Genomic DNA, 18,373 nt, shown 5'->3' on the forward strand with positions numbered 1-18,373 from the left:
AACAAATTTAGGAAAAATTAAAAAAAAATTAAAATACATTAAAAAGATGTTCGTGGAACCTTCGGTTATAATTTAAATTTTTCAAGGCTAGCAAAAAGTTAAAACATTTCCGAGAATAGAACAAAAGGTTATTTTTTGCCGAAGGAATTTAAAACGAGGAAACAACGTAACATGGATTGACGTAAGTGAACTTAATTTTTTTTCCGAGGGTTCACAACAACAGAGGTTATATCGACTCTCGGGTTGCTGGTGTTTTTGAAAAAAAGCCTATTTGTAAGTATGTCGGGTTCAAATTCAGAGCCGCTGGATTCGAACCCGGGACCTTTAAGTTACAGTGATGAGGGCCGTGTCAACGCCTAAACCATTGCGGCCACCGACGCCCCCAAGTGAACTTAATAAAGCATGAAAAAATTAACTACTAATACTATTACACTATTCAATATAACAATTTTTCATCCACACTTAAGTTGTTTTAAACTACCTACTTTTTATCTATTTATTTATTAATTTATTCATATACATCAACTATTCTATCAATATTTTGTTATACAAATAATTATTATAATTTTTACATTTTATATATTATTCTTAATATATATTATTTTAATTTTACTTCATACAATTTTCTTCAAATATATTATATTTCAATATCTTTTTGAACTTTTTATTATCTTTCAAAAATGTTGTAACTAACATTAATGTAAAATTAATTCAAGTTATTAACTATTAATAATTATTTATTTAAACAACCACTAGGGTTAAAGCTACCTAAATTACATTAAATTAGTCATTTTTCTAATTATTTACGTAAAAAAATTAAATTATCTTTATCGATCCAGCCTCACGCAAAAATTCCTTCAATCTATTTGTCATCTCTTGACAGTCACCCAGTATTTCCCATAAACTGTCCGGTAAGCCATACTTGACTTGGAGAGGCGCGCATTTCCTACAAAACACAAGCAAATGCTTTTACCACTCCTCATGTCAAGCGTTGAGGTTATGATTCTCTTGCATCTGTGGTATTCATTTATCATTCTATAATGACCGATTCGCAATCTAGCAAGTACTGTTTTTCCTTCTGTATTTCCCGATTGCTATTTTCCATTGTCTAGTACTGGATAATTACCGCCCTACTGCCATGTTATCTAATTGTAATAAAGTCTTTGAATAATTAATATACAACGCCTAATTGGCTATATTGAAAGGGTTGATTTATTTTCTGGATTCCAGTTTGAGTAGAAAATATTGCTATCCAGCGAGGATGCTTTTACATATATAAGAATAATAGGTACACAAATCAAAAATGTTTCTTCACCTAACTAAGGCCTTTGATCTTTTCAACTATGACTTATTAATTATGAAACTTGAATTTTTGTTGTACGTGGTATTAGCCTGGGTTAGTTTAGGCCATATCTTCTTGGACTCAATCAAAATGTATTTATAAATGAGCATTCCTCTTCCACAATTTATGCTACTACAGAGGTCCGCAAAGGATTGATTCTGGATCCGATTTTATTTAACGTTTTCATCAACTTTGTACGTAGTGTAAATTTTGGGTCTTCCTATCTATTAAAAGATTATGTCTTCATCATTGCAGTGGGTTCAAGTGCGGCCGAACTTATTTTAAACTTAAATGAGTCGTTACCTCAAGTAAAAAGTTTGATGCATAAAAATAGATTGGAAATTGACATAAAAAACGATCGATGTTTCTCACTGAAGAGTGCGCAATGCTGAAACGAGTTTGAATAACTGAAAAACCATTGAGTGGAGACAGACCCAGTAAGTGACCCTGCGCCGGTTCTAATCTCTCGAGCAAAGCAAAATAAATAGACTCCAGACACAACGACCCATTTCCAATGCTTCAAAAAACATATTCTTCGGAATATTAGTAAATTTTTTAATACTTTAATGTATATTAACAGATGTGCCATTGCATCGTCCTTAGTGGCATTAGTAGAGGTTTTTATTACCAATTGAACATTTTTGAAAAGTAAATTCGAATATTGGACTTTTTTTTAACCTTTCACATCAAAAATGATTAATTATTTACCTGTGTATGGTACTTTTTTGAGAACCTTTTATGATGTATTTACTTTTGTATGTCAATTTAAAAAAAAAATATATTTCTTCCGCTTCCATGTAGGTCACCTCAAGCCGTTGACGTATATGTTGAGTCATGACTTTAACGACGCTTCTAAATGAGTTTTTGTTTTTGTCAATTTTGAAATTTTGCTATTTCATAAATCTCTTTCCAATCAAGAACTTTAATATAAGTGTGAAGATATTTTACGAAATGATGACCTGTTTTTCTAAATGACATTTCAAGAATCATTGTTTGCTTGAGTTCGGTACGTTTTCTTTTTATTCTCATAGAAAATTTCCTGACACTTTGGCCGACGAACCATATTCCCCATTGTGTATGTACATTTATACACTCCGTTTTTTTCTTGATTATCAATGTTGTCATTCGCATCGCATAGCCTTTTTCCTAATTTTTCTTTGGTTTTGTATGTTTTTATTTTTATAAGAGAGCCACCAATAATAATTATAATATTATATATTTCTATTATTATATTATAACAAAATACAGTTGATAATTATTAACAAACAGTTGTATGCATATTCTATCAATTTCAGTACTTATTTATGATTATCAATAGGATACAACTTTGATTATTGTCTATACGTTCTTTTTTCAAGATTACACAGAATGTGAAATATATATATATATATATTTTATAATATATATATTATATATATTTCTTTAAATAATAAATTAGTATAATTTGACAACGTTATACAATTGTTCTTGATATACAATACGTCAAATATATTACGTTGCCAGTGAATGATGAAGTACTTGGTGGCTAACTATGGGACGACCTACATCGGTTAGCGAATTCCATTCGGATTGGTGCCGAGTTACAGAGGTCTCTAATAGTATTCACTGTTTGTAGACATCAAATGTTTGCGCTCAATTCTGTATAAATTTGATTTATTTTCCTGTATTTTTGTGTTTTCGTTCGGCTGACTGTGATAATTTTAACATATTTTATTTAAGTGCTTAATAATCGTTATTTACGGATTTTCCTAAATGTAAATTAGAAATTAGAAACAGGTGGAGTAGTGGGCATAAACTACCAAGGAACACGTGTATTGCCATGAGCTGCGCTACGGAACACGTTTGCGTTCAAATAGTACAAAATGCGCCCATTACAAAAACACGGCGCTGGGTACTACAGTTAAGTTTGACCGTTAGGTCGTGCGGGTTTAGCAGGGTCGGCCCGTGATTAAGGGGCGACTAGCTACCTTGTCTGGCCTGGAGGGGGATTTCAATTTAGCCTAAAAAGGATATATTGCCCATACAATCTATAGCTAATTGAGTTAATTTATAAAAGAATTCTGTATTGTTTTATTACACAGCGACATTTTTGAAAACTAGGCATTATTTTTTTTTTCCTTAATTGCCTTTATCCAACTTCCCTAAACATTATGTGAAAGCTGGAAAAAATTAATAATTATAGAATTTACTCTCTAAAAAATGCGTGTTTTTATTTCTAAACATAGACAAATTTTCATTTAATAGTATAATTAACATTATTGAATTAAACCTGAGTTAATTAAAATACTCTACTGTTAGAAAGGTCATTAGTGAAATCACCCTGAACATCAATGACCGAAAAATTAAGAAAAATAAAATGAATCGCATAAACTGTGGGTCATGAAAAAATAAAAAAAAATATAAATGACTCGATTGCAAATAGGCCACACCTGACTGGCGTACGGGCATCTTATCATAAACAAAGGGCTACGAAGGTTGCTTTGTGTGTCGTACTAGTGTGAAAATATTCTATTAGAGTGTTAACAATTAGCTCTACATAAAACTAACAATAAATGTGACCGATCGGCTAGTCTCAAAGAACATCAGCATCACAGCAATTGTAGTTTAGTTGGTTTATTACATAGCGATATTTCAGAAAAATAGGCATTATTTTTTTTCCTCAACTGCCCTTATCCAACTTCGCTAAACATTATGTGAAAGCTGAAAAAATATGTATTATAGAATTAACTCAATAAAAAATGCGTGTTTTTATTTTTAACATATGCAAATTTTCACTCAGTAGAATAATTAAATTTAATGAATTCAATCCTAATTAATTCAAATAATCTACTATTAGAAAGGTCACTTATAATTATGGAAATCATCCTGAACATCAAAGACCGAAAAATTAAGAAAAATAAATTAAATCGCTTAAACCGTGGGTCATGAAATAATTTAAAAAATGAATATAAATGACTCGATTGCAAATAGGTCACACCAGGCTGGCATATGGGCATCTTGTCATAAAAAAGGGCTACGGAAATTGTCTTTGTGTGTCGTACTGTGTAACATATTCTATTAGAGTGTTAACAACTAGCTCCACATAGGACTAACAATAATTGTCTCAAAGAACATCAGAAACACAGCAGAAATTTCAGGGAGAATTTTATTGGATATTAAGTGAACGCATTTATAACGTTTGTGTCAGAAAACTTGAGTATCTTACATACAAAGTTCAATGATCAAAACAATAATTTTGGAATTTTTTCGACCTTTTAAATTACTACTATTGCATAATACTTATGAAATAGGTAACTTCATCCGAAGTTTGACGAGGAATTTACTTCCTGATTTGTCTTATCCCTGATATCTTTTAATAAAAAATTAAACTTTTTTAACAACACATCATAAATTAATTACATGTAAATTTTTATTTTTATTTTATTTTCGCGGTGATCATTGATGTTGACGTTCAACGATTGTGGTCTTTATGTCTTGCCGCCCTCATTTCTCTGTGCTTCCACAGCTTGAAATAACGTTTATTAATTATTCAAACTAACTGACACAATTGCCATGGCAGTCCCATGGGGAAAGATATCAAAGCGCAGTATTGTGTCTCGTAATATTAATTACTCAAAATATCAAGCGTAATTGACAAGGCAACCAGACCTTGGTTAACAATATTCCAGTTTGCTTTAATCGTTAAAATTTATGGTTAATTGGGCATTTTTTACTTGTCGAGAAATTGTTTTACTTGACTACATTTGAAAATAACCGCTTGCCGGTAGAGGAGGTAAGAAGAATAGTATAGGACGCAACCCGAAGATTAAAAATGACAGAAAAAAGAAGAATAAGAAGAATCATCATCATTTTTAGCCCTAAAAAAAGTTTTAATTATTTATTTGTTATAGTTGTTGTATGTGTTCACGTATTTGTGATTTTGTTTTATTTTGGTAAATTAGATTAATATTGACGGTAGCGCAATTTTCATTTCATAAAGATTATTAGCAAATTTATTTTATTGGTAAAAGGCTTAATTTTATCTTCTGTTTTTCAATAAGTTGTTAGATTTTTTTTCAATCATAGTATTATGTGACATTTTAACACCATTGACATAGTCCTTTTAACACAGTTTAATTCAAATATATTTCTTTCAGTTTTTTTCCAATTTCACGGAATATTAGCATTGCCATAAAATGAATCGATTTATCAAGTTTCTTATATTATAGCAAGTATTGTTACTAAAATGTTTTATAAAACTAATATTCCAATTGAAAAAATCATTTGAGTGCATGATTGGACAGAATGAATATTGAGAATGTAACCATACGGCGAATTGCAGATAAACGGCTTTTCGAGTAGGTAAGCGGCTTTCAGCGGCAAATCGCCTGAATCTTTTATGCAACGGATTGTGGTAAAGGTTTAATTGAATTGACCATTGCTGTATCGATTTTAATCACGTTTATACCTAAATGACCGGCCGATTGGTTCCTAACCAACCGGCATATTATCTAATCATTAGAAGGCAATTCCCCTAAACTGCCTAGTCTCCCTATTAGGCGGAGACAAAGCTGGTTCACGTAAGCCCTAATACAATAACGACATTAATACTTTAAGTAATATCCAATTATTACAACCCGTCACAACCAGTACACTTTAATCAGTTAAAATTTGAACTTTCTGTTCAGAGTTTCTTGTACATTTCCCACACCAAATATGTACAAACTTCCGTAAAGTATCGTGGCAATGTCAATACTTGTATTTCAATTTGATGAAAAAAATTTATGACAAATGTCATAACTTAAATGACGAAAAGAAACTAGAACTGCTTGGATCAGTAAAAATAACGTAACCTACTGAATACGAATTCTTCCCACCTACTTGGAACCATCGCAAATAAGCATTTTCATCAAAATTGTATCAGCGAAAAACAAGAAGGAAAACGAATTCCGTATAAATTATTTAATTCCAAAATTTGATAGTGTACCGCTTGTACTTTGTAAACCGGAAAAGATGTGCAGTTTCTTTAAAAAGAGTAATCACATGGCTTAAATTACTAGGATACTTGGTGTTTCTTGTCGGCCGGATGACCGATGCATGATTGTAGAATTTGTCAGGGTGGCGGCCACAGAATGAAAACTCAGCAGTTCATTACATTTTTTTTTTTTTATTATTGGCGACGTTCGGACTCAACTCTAGTCCTTCATCAGACAAAACATCCTACTTAAAATATTTTAATTTAGGGCGTAATGGGCAAGAAAGCTCGGATGTAGTAATAATTTTAAAAAAAGTTTTATTAACATCGGCGATCCCACGTCAATATCTTCTCTTGTGAGTGTTTTCTTTCTTATAGTCCTTACCACTAATATAATTTTATTAATTGTAGTAAATTTCGAATAAAATATCCTAGTAATGTACGATTGGAGAATTTTTCAGGGTGGCGGCCGGAGAATGGACAACTCGGCAGTTCATTACTTTTTTTATTATTGGTGACGTTTTGGACTTTTCTAGTGCTTCATCAGAAAACATCCTAGATGGAACAACATACAAGTAACAATTTTGACACATTATTCGATAAAATCTAGTAGAGCTGCTTACTAACATATGGAGACTGCGAAAATGAAGAGATGCTTGCACACATTACCAATCAAAATTCAGACATCAAAGAAAAAAATTTAAAAAGGGGTTACATGATATGGTTTGAATTCAAATTATTAAACCGGACATGGAAAAAAACAACAGGCACTCCACTACATTTACAGACTCAGCTGTGTGGTCTCAAGATTAGTGACATGCGACCCCAGAAAATATTCGATACCATTTCTCGATACTGGTATTGAAATAAATATTCGATAATACTCAAGTATCGACAGAAATTATTCGGTACTAACGAGTACTTACTCATATGAGTACTTTGTCGTTTATTCATAAATGATCAATGACTATCGGCCTGTGGGCTAATACTTTTAAGTATTTTTTCAGACAGTGGGTACGTAGGAAAGAAAAAAGAAAAACACATTTCAACAAAATTGATATTTTTATATATAATTATAATTTTACCGTTCAAATGTTTGAAAAGATAAGACGTATTCAGTTTACAAAATGTCGACGATTCAGTTGTTTTAGTAACATAATCGCACTCGCCTCATAGGTAGATACCTAGGAGAAGGAAGGCGAACACTTTTTAGGAACTTGAAGACAAAAACATTTTATAAAAAATTACTGAAATTAAAAGTGCGAGGGGCGACGCGGGAAAGAATTATGAGTTACCAGAATTATCAGCAGAGTTACCAACCACCAATTCGAAATTTCGATTAACTGTGTTGACACATGCCGCTTGTAGCACTAAAACAAACTAGTCTCGACTAAACTAGTCAACTCCCAGTTTGATAAAATCTACGTTTCGAACTGAAAATAACAATTCAATATCACACGAACAGTACTTATATCGAATGAAAAATACTCAATACGTTACTCATATCGATTGGTATCGCATGTCATTACTCAAGATTGAGGTGGTCTACATCTCAAGCTGATTTGATATTTTGTGTTTTTTGTTCCATCTAAAATGTTTTGGCCTAAAATAAGTCCGAAACATCGCCAATAATAAAAAAGTCATGAACTGCTGAGTTGTTCATTCTCTGGCCGCCACCATGTCAAATTCTGCAAACATGTAATTACTGGGATATTTTATTCGAAATTTCCTACAATTAGCATAATATATAGTAGAAAACAATCAGAGATGAGGCCTATAAGAAAAAAACAATCACAAGAGGAGGCTACTGATGTGGGATCACCGCATTCAATATTTTAAAATTATTAGCGACGTCCGAGCGTTCTTGGCAATAGTCTCTAGAAAAACAAAATATTTTAAGTAATTTAGTTACTTTCTTTTATGTACTTTTCTTCCTTTCTGTTCATATTTTTCAACGTTTTTGTTAACGTAGAATATAAAAATAAGGTGCAAGCTTTATTAAATATGTATATAAAAAATTTCAAAAACCAAATGTTGCTTCCAATAAAATAACCCAAAACATTTTTTTTTTTTCAAAAACATTTTCGGATTCGTTTTAAACACCCTTTAAAGCCTTCAACGCCCTTTAAAACCTTAAACACGAATTTTCTAGATTTTAATTTCTTTTTATATCCAGAGTTGTGTGGCCAATTGTTGAACTGGTAAAATGCAGATAAAACGTCACGATCAGCTTTGATATTTGTTTATTATTAAATGCCTCTGCATTTGGACCTGTGCTACACTTACCTCTTCTGGCTGGTTAGAATAAGAATCATACTTAGCCAATATCTGGATTTTTATATACAGGGTGAATTGCTACTCGTGCTACAAACTTCTCCAGTAGATTCTTCACCCTAAAATGAACAAAAAAGTTCATATTGTCCATGGTCCGATTCTCAACCATTTCAGAGTAATTTCGCTTTTTATCGATTTTGAAAGATATCACGTCCTGGCGTCGGAAAATCGTGATATCTTTTAATCTAAACATTTCTCTGAAAATCTAATAGCACCGTTGAAATTCCCGTTAATTTTTCAATAAGAAGATGAAGGTGGCAAAACGTTTGGGTCTTTCTTCCTTGACCTTCTAGCTGTTTGTAAACTTCTTAAGCATTACATACTAAATGGGCATTAAATTAAATTAAAAAATTTCAATGGAATTATGATTTTGATTCTCTCTAAAAATTAACGGGGATTTCAACGGTGCTATTAGATTTTCAGAGAAATGTTTAGATTAAAAGATATCACGATTTTCCGACGCCAGGACGTGATATCTTTCAAAATCGATAAAAAGCGAAATTACTCTGAAATGGTTGAGAATCGGACCATGGACAATATGAACTTTTTTGTTCATTTTAGGGTGAAGAATCTACTGGAGAAGTTTGTAGCACGAGTAGCAATTCACCCTGTATTTCTTTATATAAATTTTTCTGTGTCCGTGTGGGTTGATATACAAGTTTGGCATGAACGGATGAAGTCATTAGGGACAATGTATAAACTTACACTTTACAATTATACAAATTATGATTTCCAAAAGTATTGTATTATCTATTTTTCGTAATGAATTATTATTCAGAAATCGTGAGATGAGGTCTGGTGTGATGTAGGTTTCAGAAAAACATTTTCTTTGTCGTGCCCACGTTTCGATCTTTATTGAGATCATCTTCAGGCCTGAGATTTACAAACTTTGTTTGTATTTAACAAATACATGTAGGATGTGGAAAAAAAGTGAATTTATACAATGCAAAATATATTTTTTATATGCAATCAAAGTATTTCTACTCACTCAAAGTGTTTGTCTTCTGTGCAATCGTGCCATTCTTGCGTGTCGTGTTGAGAGTGCCAGTTTTTCCACATCCTACATGTATTTGTAAAATTTAAACAATGTTTGTAAATCCCAGGCCCTGAAGATGATCTCAATAAAGATCGAAACGTTGGCGCGATAAAGCAAATGTTTTTCTGAAATCAACATCGCACCAGACCGCATCTCACGATTTCTGAATAATTATCGACTAACGGTCACTAATCACCACACACGTAGTGAATTATATTGGTTTTCCTATATTTAAAACTATTCAATTTTCAGTAGAAAACAAATAGATATTATATATTATGAAGTTGTGTAACAATATTTTATTATTCACTTATAATTCAATATAATTTTATTATTCACAAGGAAACAATAAAACACAACTGAGACCATTGAAACTGAATGGTCCAGCATGTAGAGAAAGGTTGCACGACGCATTCTACTTGAATGGTTTGATTTTATGGGTCGATATAAAGAGCGTGTAAGAACGAAAAGAACNGAGAATCGGACCATGGACAATATGAACTTTTTTGTTCATTTTAGGGTGAAGAATCTACTGGAGAAGTTTGTAGCACGAGTAGCAATTCACCCTGTATACATATACATACGTAGATATATATAAACACCCAAATCCAGGTCTAGCTTAACCAAAAGATAATATTTTCAGTATTTAAACACATAATTTTTAAACTATGTTAACGTAGTAGTAGCTTAAAAGGCACAAAGTTGAAATTTGTTTTTTTGAACTCCTAAAAACTCCTGAATTCAAATTATTGTGATTTTTTCAAATCGCTTTTTTTAAACGATAACAAATTTGAAACGACGCGAGAATCACGATGAGTGAGTGAGAGAGAGAGAGAGTGTGTGAGAGGGAGGGAGAGAGAGAAAGTGAGAGAGAGAGAGAGAGAAAGAGAGAGAGAGAAAGAGAGAGAGAGAAATAGAAAGAGAGAGAGAGAGAGAGAGAGAGAGAGAGAAAGTAAAAAAACAATTGATTTAAGAAAAAACCTGAATTGGTTTGAAAAAATTCTTTTCAGTAATTATTTAACTATAACTTTTTTAGAGAGGGTTCGCAATAGCGGAAGTTCTATTAATCCTCGGGGTGTCGGTGATTTTGAAAATAAGCCGCATGTAATCTGTAGGTATGTCGGGTTCGAGTGCAGAGCTGCGGGATTCGAACTCGGTACCATCACCTTACTGTGATGGAGCCATGTCTACGACTAAACCGTCCCACCCACCGATAAATAATTATCAATCGGTTAGTCAACAGATATATTGATATGCTTAAATTAAGCCAAAAACAGAACAGCGTGCTTTTACAACAAAACTGCCAGAATGATCTGTTATTTCTTATTTAAGATGATTCCATTGAAAACAATTATTTTTAACAAATTTTAAAATTGAATTTTTATCGCAACAATCCAGCCATTCAGAGGATATTAAAAAACAACGCAATCGTTATTGTATCTGAAAGTAATGGCTCCCGCGATTCGATCAATAGTCGGTTTTATAATGCAATACGGGTTCAATTTAAAGTGTAATTTAACGTAATAATAAAACACTTACCTCCATGCCACTTTTAAAATGTTTTGTGGAAAGTCAGTTCTTGTTCATCCTTCATGGCGCATGCCTGAAAAATAACAAAAATACTCTTCAATAAAAAATAATAATTTGAAGAAAAAATTATATTTTAGTTGTAAAATGTTTATTATTAATTAAAATGTTCATGTAATTCAGTAATTCATAAAGATGAGTTCAAATTACAGCAGGAAAAATGACATAAAAAAGAACAATGAGTCCCCGTCATCATGACTGAAATACACGTTTTTAATATATGTAGTTAACGTAAAGGCTAAAAGCGTGTTTAACTGCTGGGGTGTTTGTGAAATTGTGTTGAACATTTTACGAGTTGTTGGACAGTTGTCACCAGTTTGAACGTCCCTGATCAACCTAGCTTCGTGATACTACACACGGGCTTGTGACATGAAGTAGCACGTGGGGATATTACGATTATTATTTTATATTATTTTAAAAATAATAATAATAAAAGAATATATGAAATAACATCGACCTTATTACTTTTATTTGCTTATAAAATGGATCTTTGTTTAATTTGTTAAAAACAGTAATAATGTTTACAATCCTGTTCATTTATTTTTTATGTACGTTCGATCACACTTACTTTTTCTAGCTTCACTAACTAAACTGTAATTTATTCATGTTTTCAATCCTATTCATTTTATTTGAACGATTCGCATGCCCACTGACGTCATTTCACATAGATTTATTTCCTTAAACCTAAACAAAGCTTTAGCACTTATTTCGCGGGTTACGCCCTGTTGATATTTAAATGCCGGTTGCCATATCGTAAAGTGTACACATACGGAATAAAACGCATCCGCAGGGTAAAAAAAATGTATATTCCACCTCTCTAATATTCACGGGGCACTTCCTTTTTGCATTGTTCAAACGTTAAAACGTTCGGACGTCATTCCATTTTTCATTAGCCCCAAACCGCTAAAGCAATTAAGGAAACACATGGTATTGAAAATAAACAACATTTTATGCTTCAGGGATGGAATAACCTAACATTTGGGCTACGAATATAATAATAGCTGCATGTTTAAAAAAAGGGAAATAAATTATCTTAAAAATGCATAAAACACTAAACAAAATCATTTAATTTGCTGTAAGTAATTAATTGAAATGTTTAAGAAAAACATTTTCTCTATCGTGCCGACGTTTCGACCTTATTGAAATCATCTTCTGGGCCTGGGATTTATAACCATTGTTTAAATTATACAAATACATATAGGATGTGAAAAAAGTGAATTTTAACAATACTATAAATGTTTTCTTATATTTCGACCTCAACAGTTAATCTTATGATTCTTCCTTCTTGAAGGTGGGATAATAGGTCATCACAAAACACCACAACCAGAGTCGGGTTCAAAATATTAAAACTTTTGTTTCTAGTCTGAAGTACCACACTGGCTCTTTTTTTAAATAAATTGTTATAAAATATTAATGACTGACGACCACTTTTTTAACCATTGCGTTAACTCACCTGAGGAAGGATTAAAATAAATCCGAAACGTAGTGGATAAAAACTGGTTGTTGTTTTTTGAGATAACCTATTATCCCACCTTCAAGAAGAAAGAATCATAAGAATACTATAAATGTTAGACTCCATCAATGTATTAGTACTCATTTAAAGTGTTTGTTTTCTGCGTAATTGTGACATTCTTGTGTGTTGTGTTGAGAGTTCCAGTGAGATTTTGCTGTTTTATGTTTATATACGTTGGATTTTGAAGGGGAGGGGAATGAAGTCGGGATAGAAAGACATTTTTTATATGGGGAGTCGGCTTCTTTGAGGTGAAAGGAGCCGACAACGGGAAAAAAACGTGGGTAATGGTTCGGCCTGATTATCTTTTCAGGATTATATAGACGGGGATAATTAGGGAAAGGAAAATTGTTGAAGAATTAGACTACGAAGAGATGTTTGATGTGTGGAATGTGATGATTGTTTTTTATGTTATATTATATGTTTTGTATGATGTGATGATGATATATGTATATTATCGATATTGAATTTGATTAATGATATTGGCGTAGCTGTGACTGAGTTTACATGTGTCTGTTCTGTAATTAATGCTGTGTTTATCCCTATCGATGAAAACTATTTCTAAATAGTTACGTTTATGTTTGTTTTGTTCTGTGTGTAATATTTTTAGATTATTGAAGTGGAAATTGTTGTTGTGTTGAAAATGATGGGTAGCTAGTGCTGTAGGATTTTGCTTGGGTTTTTTTGCAATCATAGATATGTTTTACTCCGTTATACAGATATTGGGATGTAATAGCGATGTAAGTTGCCGGAAATTTAAACAATTGATTTTGTAAATTACGTCAGATTTTTTGTTACTGGTGTGGGATTTTTAATTTTGGAAAAAAGTGTGCGAATTATTTTATAGTTTTTGAAAGTTATTTTAAAGTTATCGGAAAAGATAAATGTGTTTAATTTATGTGATAGGCCATGAATGAATGGCATGTAAATATACGTTGGTCTGTCTGTATTTGATAGATTTGATATAGTATTATTAGTAATTAAATTCACTAATTTCGTGGTCCGCTTGGCCAATTAATATATTCCAATTAATTAAGGTTTTTAGTTGAGATAAAAAAGCCAATGTCACGAGGGGGATTCGAACCCACGATCTTCGGCTTGATACGCCGCTGCTGAGCTATCGTGACTTCGATCCACTCGGACACCAACTTCCCATCTCAACCGCACCTTTTGAATTTTCCATCCTTTTTGCCATTTTGCCATTGACTTTTTTATTTCAACTAAAAACCCTAATTAATTGTAATATATTATTTGGTCAAGCGGACCACGAAATTAGTGACTTTAATGATTTAAAATTAAGTATACTTCACTAAAGCTCTCCGTGGCCATTTCATTTGTCGTCGAGAATCCGATCCGATTACACGACATTTGAAAAATGACAAAAAGGTGGGAAAATTCAAAAGGTGTGCGGTTGAGATGGGAAGTTGGTGTCCGAGTGGTTCGAGGTCACGATAGCTCAAGTGTTAGAGCAGCGGCGTATCAAGCCGAAGATCGTGGGTTCGAATCCCGCTCGTGCCATTGACTTTTTTATCTCAACTAAAAACCTTAATTAATTTTAATTATTAGTATTACTGGATGGGCTCAACACTAACACCATCCACTATTACTGTAGGTATGTAAAATATAGTTGCGTGAAATTATAAATATTACAAACTATAGATTACATTAATGTTTTCTACATTACCAAAAGAAATATAGTACGTTTTTTTAATGTTAATCAACAAGAGGGGAACGTAGAACAATCACAAACTACAGGACGTAGGATTTTAATGAAACTATTTCGGTGATACAAGATCGACATACTTTAGCTCGTCTCTGTGCGTCCCTGATAGGTGCCAATAAAAATGTTTTAAGCAATTGAAATATTTTTAAATATATTAAACATTCTCTTAGCTGTACATGTACGTAAACGACTCGTACTTTAACATAGGCTAGCCAAGTAGCAAGTAGAGCGTATCAAACGAGACCAAATATCGTGATAAACTAGAAGTTGATCGCCTATATTTAAAAATGAAAGAAAAAAAGGATTCCCCATGGATTTCAGTAACTTTTGTCTACAAACCATTTCTAACTTGATTCGATGATGGTCCGTAATTATGTGCTGAACAACCATCGTGTAGAAAATAAACATTTCTAATATTTCAAACGACATAGAATATTCTTGGGACAATATCATTTTACATTATAAGAGATATAGTCTATCGATTTCAGTCAATGTTTACTAACAATCTGTTTTATTAACAAGTTACAACATGCCATACAGACCGTTGTTTCGTGCTGTTTTGGTGAGACGAGTTTCAGAATTTAACCATATTCAATAGCGAGTGTTTGTGTTATTTTAGTTAGCCAAGTGTAATAAAATTGGCTTGATATTCTCTTTAATGGGATTTGTGAAATAATAAGTGTTGTTATACAAGTATCTATGTTATTGCAAAGTTCGTTTCCCTCGTCTTAAAACCATTATTACACGAAAGTAGCCTATAGCCAGGCAGTTCAAACGTTACCCGGCCCTAAAGGGGAAAAAGGGCTCAGAAAGAGGTTGCGGATGAGATATTTATTCAGCTTGAAAGAGGAAAGCACATTGTCTCTTGGGAGAAGGGCATTGCAGTTAAAAAAAAATAAACTGTTTCTGGATCTCCGCTTTCCCACCACAAATTAAGAATTGAGTTCTGGCAGAAAAAGCAGATCTTCCTGTCAAGTAAGTAAATTGATAATTTAATTAAAAGGCCTGTCTGAACAACTCTCTTCAGCAAACTCCCATATTTTATATATTTTGTAAGGTCACAAACAAATAAATATTATTATCGTTCCACTAATTTTTAATAATCCCCATCTACCTCTCATAATTCAATTTTTTATTTTCTTCACACCAGTTCATTTTATTTGTGAAAGGTTTAAGGGTCGAGTATCCTGATTTATTTAAATAAGTTAATGTCGAACTGATGTTTTTATAAATTATTAAATCGTACAAGTTTATACAGTTGTTATATTTGATTGTTTGGCAGCAGTGAATGACATTTTTTTATGTAAGGAGATCATGTTAGTATGTTGTCTATTTTATTGTCAATGTGTAAAGCAGTATTTTATCATAATTACGTCAGTTTGTTTTTGTTAAAAGTTTGGTAAAAATATTTCTGCCAGTATGTCTGATGTATGATTGTACTCTTGTATCTTGTCCGTCTTTTGGTATTTTGTAAATTGCAATTAAAGTTATTTTATTGTCGTTTATACCGAAATGTTAACACAAATTCATCACCTCGCAGAAGTAAAAAAATGAGAGTTGACAACCAACGTAAAATCTAAAAAAATATTCGTACTTATTAAATTTTATTTTTTAAATATCAGGATGCTGTGCTCCGCTGTTGTACACAACTTTTACATCTAATTTGCCTACGAATGAGAATACACTTAACGCCACATACGCAGATGACGCGATATTAACAAGACATCCTTCTTCTATAAGTAAAGCTTACGTTACAAAACCACATATCAAATGGGGCAATCTTTGGAAAATAATTGTTAACCCCTCAAGTTACAACATAGTACTTTTACACTCTGCTGTGAGATTTTTCCTAGCATGGTACATACAATGAACCTGTTCTTCAATCCGACGAAGTTTACTATTTAGAACTTACGTTTGATAGAACTTGGAATCCACACACACGATAAAAAAAACTGACACTCAACAAACAATTTACAATGTTTTATTACGTACCCAACCGCAGTCAAAAATTAACATTAAAAGCAAAACGTCCGACATACAAATACATACTCAAACCTATTCGTATGTACGGGTGCCAAGCTTATGGATAGGCCAAATATTCTAATATTCAAAGATTTCAAAGTTTTCAATTCAAAATTTTAATACTAATTGTTTCTGCCCCTTTTTACGTAAAGAATAACATTTCACTGGGATATTCACATATTAGCGCCAACTGTTTTTTCATCCATCAAAACAGATTACAGACGTTTTCCTAGTAAATTACAAAATCACACTAAACACAAATACAGTTACTCAGTTCCCCACAATTACCACAGATACCACCAAAAGAAAATAGGTAAGAAATCTCTTAAATGATTAATATCACTTTATTACTCCAGATCGGATGACAATAGGTAGCTTTATCTATATCGCCCGTAATGCCACAATCATAAATTGAAATCCAATCTGCTGGTTGTATATAATACATACACAGTTGTTGATAAGAATAAATGAAGTAAGAAAAACATCAGAATCACAAAAAAATTCGATTCCTAGTCTATTTTTTGTTGTGTGACTATTACATTGTTTTATTTTAGTGTGATTCGTTGAAAGTACTTCATATACAAATCGTCAGTATCATGAAGATATTTGTACTAAATCTTTGTATCAGAGCAAAGTTAGATTTTCATCTTTTCCTCAATGAAATCATGTGTTCTTTGTACGCGGCATTTATTGTCAGTTAGGTTGGAATACTTTTTAATAAATTTCTTCTTGAAAACGAACTATTTTTATTATTACCTAGTAAGTTATTTGTAATTATATATCGTTGTCTTTCATTTTGCACATGTATGTAGAAATTGATAAACTCTAATGCATATAAAGAGAGAGAGAGAGAGAGAACGGGAGAGAGAGTGATATAGATAGGGAAAGAGACAGACATATACTAAAACATAAATAGATAGATAGAGAGTGAGCGAGAGTGAGAGAATATAAGCTGAAATTAACAAGCCAAAGAAAGGGGTCATAGTATTGGTAAAAGAAGGGGCTTGATTGATTGATTGTTTTATTTAATCACGCAAATCTTAGACCTTTCTTACATTTAACGGGAGAAAAAATGTGTATCAATTCACGATTTTATTTTGCATCTAGGGGCCATGCTAATCTTTTATGTATCGTTCCAATTTTGGTATATGTAAAGCGAGTTCGCGTAAGTAAGTAGGAGATAGAGAGAGAGTGAGGGAGGGAGGGGGAGGGGAGAGAAAGCGATCGAGAGAGAGTGAGAGAATATAAGCTGAAATTAACAAGCCAAAGAAAGGGGTCATAGTATTGGTAAAATGAAACAGTACTATGTCTATGTCATCATACTACGACAAAACCGTGCAACTCAAAATATATTTACTAAATTACTACTAAAACTATGTTTACCTTCCCCAGTTACCTAGGCAAAATCACCGAATAAATAAATTTTACAAAAACACCAAACGTCAAAAACAAATGTACATCCCACAATTCTCAAGTTATTAATTGCACTATATCTTTCTTTGGTAAGAGGCAAAACTAAACACCAAATATAATCCCTTTTATTTCAAGTACGGTATAATTCTGGCTTATGAAATTCTAAATGTGGTCCGCGAAATATGCTGTTGACTGATTTGTCGTCTCCCGTCGGCATTGTGGCGTGGGTTTTATTCACGCGTTAAATCACGCCAGTGCTCTTTCTGTGATATAGTGGCCACCTACAATGGAGGTTCGGCTTACCGCAGCTTCCTACATTAACTATGAACAAACGCATAGGGTTTCATAACCTTAACTCACTACAGCGATTAACGATCACGATTTTCTGATACGGCTGATAATTGTGGGATTCACTTTGATTACATTAATGAATGAACAAATGAGTTCCTTAC

The 18,373-nt window shown here is 32.5% G+C and overlaps 1 protein-coding gene and 1 pseudogene across 2 annotated transcripts in view; both read right to left on the minus strand.

Moving 5' to 3' along the window:
* The window catches only part of LOC106669466 (suppressor of lurcher protein 1-like), a 186,559-nt gene that overhangs the window by 153,738 nt on the left and 14,448 nt on the right, over nucleotides 1-18,373 (minus strand). For both annotated transcript variants that reach the window (XM_024229450.1, XM_024229449.1), the window contains exon 2: nucleotides 11,206-11,269. In XM_024229450.1, the coding sequence (XP_024085218.1) occupies nucleotides 11,206-11,211 (6 nt within the window). In that variant the 5' untranslated portion in view covers nucleotides 11,212-11,269. The remainder of the gene's footprint in view (nucleotides 1-11,205; nucleotides 11,270-18,373) is intronic.
* On the minus strand, nucleotides 17,577-17,673 carry LOC112127901 (annotated as a pseudogene).

Source organism: Cimex lectularius, unplaced genomic scaffold (genome assembly GCF_000648675.2).
Source record: "Cimex lectularius strain Harlan isolate CLEC.00 unplaced genomic scaffold, Clec_2.1 scaffold304, whole genome shotgun sequence".
Classification (NCBI taxonomy): domain Eukaryota; kingdom Metazoa; phylum Arthropoda; class Insecta; order Hemiptera; family Cimicidae; genus Cimex; species Cimex lectularius.